At 38.2% G+C, this 7,045-nt stretch overlaps 1 protein-coding gene across 2 annotated transcripts in view; it reads right to left on the bottom strand.

Moving 5' to 3' along the window:
- Positions 1-2,769: 2,769 nt before the first annotated feature.
- heatr1 (HEAT repeat containing 1) overlaps positions 2,770-7,045 on the bottom strand; it is an 86,747-nt gene continuing 82,471 nt past the window's right edge. For both annotated transcript variants that reach the window (XM_041212301.1, XM_041212304.1), the window contains exons 43-45: positions 6,280-6,438; positions 3,899-4,007; positions 2,770-3,142 (exon numbers count right to left, since the gene is read on the bottom strand). In XM_041212301.1, coding sequence (XP_041068235.1) covers positions 3,054-3,142; positions 3,899-4,007; positions 6,280-6,438 — 357 coding nt within the window. In that variant the 3' untranslated portion in view covers positions 2,770-3,053. The remainder of the gene's footprint in view (positions 3,143-3,898; positions 4,008-6,279; positions 6,439-7,045) is intronic.

Here is a 7,045-nt window from a genome sequence, read left to right as displayed (position 1 = left end):
CCTTGATGAAATTTGTCTTGTACTTCACTAAAGATTTCACTACCTTTTTGAATTTTAATTTGTAGAAGCTTGGAAGTTTGAAATTCTGGATCAAGTGTTGCTGCAAATAATGCACAGCAGTAGTTTTCAGTCTAAATGAATCCAAGCAGGAGATTCTGATGTGCACATGATCTGCATTTATTGGACCATCTTCATAGAATCCAGCACAGGGGGAGCCCATTTGGTCTAAAGTTGGCTTCTAAGAGCTGTTCAATTACTTCCACTGCCCTACTTTTTCATCACAACTCTGCAATTATTTGCCCAATTCCCTTTTAAAGTTATCAAATCTGCTTTGATACAGACTGTTACTGTTTGAATTAACACCGTGATCAAGTGAAAGAAAATAAGATTTCACCTTTTTAAACATAAACTTTACTCTGTATTAAAAAAAATAAAGCAAGAATCACTAACACCGTAGTTTGTCCAGACGTGGGAGTATAAATCCCTTTTTACTTCCTAATTCCACCTGAGTACCTTTTATATGTTACAGAATCTTGTGGGTTTACTCACTTCTGATAGGACCAAACCAAGTAAATTACTGCTCTCCAGAAATTACTTGGATTTCTCCTCAGTTTTCCAGCTATTCTGAGGTATGAGATTTCATGGGGATCCTTCCATTAGGTTTTGGTTGAGTGACCATCACAACTTTCCTTAAAAAAAAAAACCTCAACTATTGACTTCTCGGCTGAAACCTCATTGTATTTGAGCTTGGCAATTTAAAAATCGGGTTCACAGCTGATCCCTAATGACCTGTACACTCCTTGTCCTGGCTGTGGACAGATAGAGACTGCTTTCTTCCAACCTGTTCCCAGGCTAACTGCCTTTCGCTATGAGGGTTACTGTCGATTTCTTCCTCTAGCTCCAGGCTAGGCAAATCTTCCAGTATCCACTCCCCTTATGAGCTCCTACCTGCATTCCACATGGTGGACGATAAAGTTGCTATTTTCTCTGCAAAAGTTGCAAGACTCATCCCTTTTGCTCCCTTGACTCGGAGCTGCAACTGTCTGTGATTTTCCTGGGTTTATAGGAAAGCCTGTAACATGATCCCAAAAGATTTTCCTCTATCCCCTTCTCCAAGGCAATGGGAACCACCTTAGCCATATCTCCAAGCAGAAAAGTTAATTAGCTACCTCAGACCACAAGAGCCTTTCATTTTGATTTTCATGTATATGAAGATAAAATTCTGTATGTTCAGCACCAACAATCCAACAGCAGTGGTTTCAGCACACTTAAATAGCTATGTAGATCGTAGAAAATCAATACTGTATGAACCCCTACTATACATATAAAATTACAACTTGTACAAAGTTCTTAAAACTGTTTTCAGAAATAGTTTTAGTGGTTCACTGAGTATGACTTCAAGATGCTGCATAACTTTGACAATAGTGCTCCACTTCCTAAGTTGTTCAGCACAACTATTTACAATCTTTACACCAGTACATTATTATTATGGGTTTCATGAGACTGTTGTTTTATTGGAGGACAATCACAGCTGTTGCTGTGTCCACAATGTAAATATCAGTCACTTCCATTTCAGTAATACAATGAGTCTTCCCTTTGATCCTTACTAATTATCACACAGCTTTAAGTCAGGTAGACTGTCGCAGAGATTCACACGATCCCTCTCATTTACCCTAAATTTAAAGATACAGTCCCAAACTAAGTTCTGAAGAGTCGTAAGGACTTGAAACATTAACTGTCTTTCTCTCCACAGGTGCTGTCAGAACTGAGTTTTTCCAGAACTTTTTGTTTTTGTCCCAAACTATAACCCTCTTTCAAATCAAAAGATACACTCCTAAAACCTAATTAGATTAACTTCACCAGTGTAACAGCTTACACCACCATTTGAAGCAACATTCCAGATCATGACTGTCTGCCCCTGGTTGTTTTATTAATTAGCTTAAAGCTGCGTACTTTGGTTACTTATTCTTTTGCCACTGGAAACCACTATTCTTTAGTCTATTGAAACCTTTAGTGATTATGGACACCTATTAAACCTCTCCTTTAGTCTCTGCTCTCGTTCCCCTACCTAAATGAAGTGTTTGGCATCAAGGTGTTTAAATTGTGGACATCAGTTATCCAAAACACAATGATCCTTGGTTTTTTAAACTTGCAGCAGCTGGCATTTACAAGGCATCTTTAACTAATTTAAATGAGACAAGGTGTCACAGCAATGTAATGAATGCAAAAATTAACACCAAGCCAAAGATGGAGTCATTAGGACTGTTGACTTAAAGTAGTATCTAAAAATTTCAATTGTAACAGCATCTAAAGCCTTTTGGGAGGAGATTGTCTGATTTCCATTACTCTTTGTATGAAGCGCTTTATGATTTCTCCTAAATAGCCTGGCTCTATCTTGAACCAACTGTTTTTTTTTTTACAACAATCTGGTGTTGGGCCACAAATTGCCAGATTTATTGAATCCCGTTTCACAACTTGCCATGGTGGGATTTGAAGCTGTTGCTAGTTTATCATTACAAACTACCCTTAAATGTAAAGTATACTATTGTTGGGTTGGAGTAGTTTCAATAACTCCCAGCTGCAAACACAAACATTTGTGACTTATTTAGTTGAGAACACTCCCTTACACTTGCTCCTTTCCATGCTACTTTCTCCTGGACTCTCAGATCATGAGTATACGTCACTTCCTTCTATGACAGACTATTAGTTGGGACTTTATGTAGTATAAATGGGAGAGTGTTAGATAAAGGAGGCAAAAAGCATCAATAGTGGTTTATAAACCTGTTTATTAAAAGTTGAAAGATGATACCAATGATTATTAACAGCAATATGGAGACCACATAAACTGCCTGATGAGTTGCCAGTTGTCACAATTGTTGATTTTCATGTATATGAAGATAAAATTCTGCAGGTTCAGCACCAACAATCCAACAGCAGTGGTATCAGCACATTTAAATAGCTGTGCAGATCACAGAAAATTAATACTGTATGAACCCCTACTGTACATAAATTACATTTATAAACTTTTATAAAAACTTTGTACAACTCAGTTTTCAGAAATAGCTTTGCAGTGGTTCGCCAAGTATGACTTCAAGCTGCTGGATAACTTTCTGACAATGGTGCTCCACTTCCTCACAATCATCTGCAAAACAAAGCACACAATATTTAATTAAAAAGTCCTACTGCAAATTTGTGGAAGATAAAAGTGAGTCATTGAAGTGGTGCATCACAATATTCTAGAATCTAAATGTAAAAGCACTTGCCTCTACTTGCAAGTTAACTACTTCACAGCACAATGCTGAACTTCTCAAACAGAATTGTCAGAGTTGCAAGTAAGATGCAGCAAACATTGAAACCAAATATTATCTCTATTTCAAAAACACAGACATTTATCTTTCCTTTTATACAAGCAGCAGCTGATATTACCTGGAACTTCTTAAGTGGTTTGTCAATTTTATAAAGAATTATGCAGAACAGAAAATGGGAGTTGAGGTTTTATTTTATCCACTTGGGTGAGTTAAAGAGACTGAGGAGATGAAATTATCCTTGGGCAACAGCACAAAACAGGCAATACAAATTGACCCAGCTTTACTCTCCGCAGGAGTGTGGAACAGGCTATTGATTCACTATTGCCCAGGATAAATTTCACATTTTTTTTCTTGAATGAGACAAATACAATTAATTGTCCTACCATTCTAGTGAAATGTGCAGGAGGTATCAACATTCATTTCTAACTCAGCAAAGATATTCTGAACAATCTGATTGTCCTTTTCAGTACAGGACATTGTATGTACAGCTGTTAAAAATTTATTAATTACTATATCAAAGCTTATTTTTATCAATTTAAACCATTCTTCTGGTACTAAAAGAAAGATTTTAGTCCAATTCTATATCTTACCTTCCAGTAGCTCTGCCAAGAAGGGGATGGTTTCAGGCAGTAACACCATGTAGTTCTCCTTAAGTTTACCGGCCAGTTCCAGCAGCATAACCAGAGCAGAAAATCTCACCTGCAGATTAAATTAATATATTTTAGCTCTTTCCATAATCAGGTTGGAAAATATGCATCCATCTTAAGTCAGGCTAGTCAAATCCGATGTTAATGACCTGGCCCTTTTGTAAATGAGGGATTTTTCAAGGACTTCCGTCAACTAAATATCTTTCATTAATCACTGTCTATCCTGAATCACACTAAGGTTTCCTCCCTTCTTCTGAAGGTACTAAACTATTTCTCTTGAGAGTCCCGGTAGTTCATAACAAAAAAAAAAACAAGGTCTGTCAGTGCTTTATACATTGATGATGAATAGTCGACAATCTTCATTAGAAAAAGCAGACTCAGGCTTTTCATCTTCATTGAGCATTGAAGAGTAACATAATCCTTTCATAAATCAATGTCCTTCTATGTACACTTTCCAGTAGGACTTTATGGAAAATGATCAAGAGAAAAAAGTAACGCTGCTTGAGTTTTCTCCTGAAACCCAGCAAAGGTACTGGTAAGGCTAAAAGCATTGCTCTGTCACAGACAGTTTAAATTGCACCATGTCAAGTTGTGAAATTGAATAAATCTGGTAATTTGTGCTTGAGCACCAGAAAAAACTATAAAAGTTGATGGATAGTCCAAAAAGCCCAACCGGTTCACTAATATCCTTCAGGGAAGATGACTGCCACCCCTAACTTGTCTAGGCTACAAGTGACGACAGATCTGCACTGCATGTTTAACTTCTGTTACGATCCCAGCTGATGTTACAACTGGACAAGTCAGATCCCAGAGTGAAACCTGGCTTTTTTTTTGCTTAGAAACTATGGTGTTGTTACTGAACAAATTCACAGGAGTCTGTTGATGAACTTTTAACACAAAGATAAAATATTTATTAAACAAGGAAAATGAACTACATTACACCAGGCAAAAAGTTTGGAAAGATCGCAATACAAACAAAAGAAAATGATTCAAATATTCACGATTCCCTCACCGAAGCTATATCTTTACAGACACATACAAATTCGAAAAGATAGCAATATACAGGACATGAGAACCAACTGGCGAACTATGGACAGACACACCACGCTCCAAAGTAAATGACAGATGCGACCAAAGCAAATTCTATGGATTGTTCAACATACTGAGCACCAACTGGTCTCACTGAAATTCTGTCTCTCTCATGAGGCTTTCTAATCTCCATGTTTGAAACTTGCATGGGAATTTTCTCCCACATATCACTCTCACTTGGACAGCTTCCACCAGAATTCATCCCCAGGGTTTCAATCTCATCTTCTGAGGTTCCTTTCCTCTGAATCTCCACGTACACTCAAGCTTTACCTTCCAAGCACACTTCCAGATTTTTGGTCGTGCCAAGCAAAACTCCACTGCTCCAAAGGGGTACCTCTGCCCTTAAGGCCACAGCGTGGAGTCACCAACATTTGGCTGTCCTCTCGGATCTTCACGCTTGTCTTGAGCCCACTTTGCTTCAAATCTGCTCCCCGCAGCACTCTCCCTCTAATATGGAGCCTAGTGCTCTGCTCCTTCCTCTCAACTTTGTTTCACAGGATGTGTTTCTGATCTCTGTCCTTGTCCCTTAGCTGGGACCTATTTCTGCCCTACCCCCTGGTTTGGGATCTTGTTCTTCATTTGGGAACTGCTCCCTGGGACACCTTCTCTGCAATGGTGTGCCTCTTCAGGTCACTTGACCTGCAGTTTCACACTCTTTCACTTCTCTTCTGTGCATGTGCTCAGGGCCAGTTCCTGGCCTGAAGACATGAAAATGGATGAACTGTTCATGTGCAGCCCTTTCCCAGCCAGTGCACGTGCAGAAAACCCAAGGGCCGACGGGAACTGTAGTTCCTGAACCACGACTCAGATTTAAGCTTAAGGTAAGTTTTTCTTTCTCTTTTTTCCCGTTCACCTCACTTCTAATGGCCTAATTGCAACTTGGAATGGGAAATAAATATCGCCCACATTCCAAAACCAAAGTGAAGAAAAAAATCACCTCAATCCACACAGGCTGGTGATTGAACCATAGACCTTCCTGCTCTTTATGTTTCAGCATCTAAGTGGTATCACGTTTATCAACAAAACTATTAAGGAAGCCAAATCAAAGCTGTGGCATTTTACAGTTAACCATGATTATCACCAAAGCAACATAAATGCCTGAAAAAGTTAACACCGTTTAATGTGCTGCCAACCAACAGAAAATGCAATAACGAATAAAGTACACAGGCAGAATATGCCATTTAAAAAAAGGTTCTGGAAGAAGCTGAACTCATCTCACCATCACAGTTACTTACCTTTGATGAGCTGTGTCTTGTCTTAAGCAGGATCTGGTAATTTAGAGGTTTCCAGACAGAGTCATCACCAATAGCAACAGAGAACTGAGCTATACATGGGATAAGATGATTGGTTACCCTATCCTTATACTCCTCCTCGCCTCCCAGCATGTTTTCCAGCTACAAAAAATTAAAGTTTCAGAACAAACTTATACTTCTTACTATAAAAACAATGAAAGACAGAATCAGAGCTTAGTGCAGTCATTAATATATATTATAAGCTAACCTTGTCTATATGCCAACTAAAAATGACCACACCCAGGATCAATGATAAATTGATATTGTAAAGCACAAACCCTAAAGCACAAACGTGCTTATAAGGTGCTCGCCTCCACCCCTGGTTTTAGTTATTAAGGATGTAGTTTATATTTTGGATGCGGCTTAAATTATGTTTTTGATGCAAAATACATGGATGCAGAATAACATTTACATAACATGATTAACCAGGTCTGATTTGTTGGCCAAATGCTGCAATTTTTGATGAGAAATGCACCTAAGTAGTGAAAATATTAGCTCTTGAGCAGATCCTGATGACAACAATGCAGCAGAAGGGTTGAGAATGACCATATGAACTCTAAGAGTGCTCCAGTCACATCGTCCAAATTTCTATGATGAAAGTCAAATTTGGGTTGGGTTGTTCTTTGTGATATAAATGTAATATTAGTTTGTGTTGTTTATGGTCTTCAATTTTGATTTTCCAAAATAAAATTTTGTCAAGAGGTTATTC

Source organism: Carcharodon carcharias, chromosome 2, assembly GCF_017639515.1.
Source record: "Carcharodon carcharias isolate sCarCar2 chromosome 2, sCarCar2.pri, whole genome shotgun sequence".
NCBI classification, from domain to species: Eukaryota; Metazoa; Chordata; class Chondrichthyes; order Lamniformes; family Lamnidae; genus Carcharodon; species Carcharodon carcharias.
This window is presented reverse-complemented; position numbering and strand designations above follow the sequence as displayed.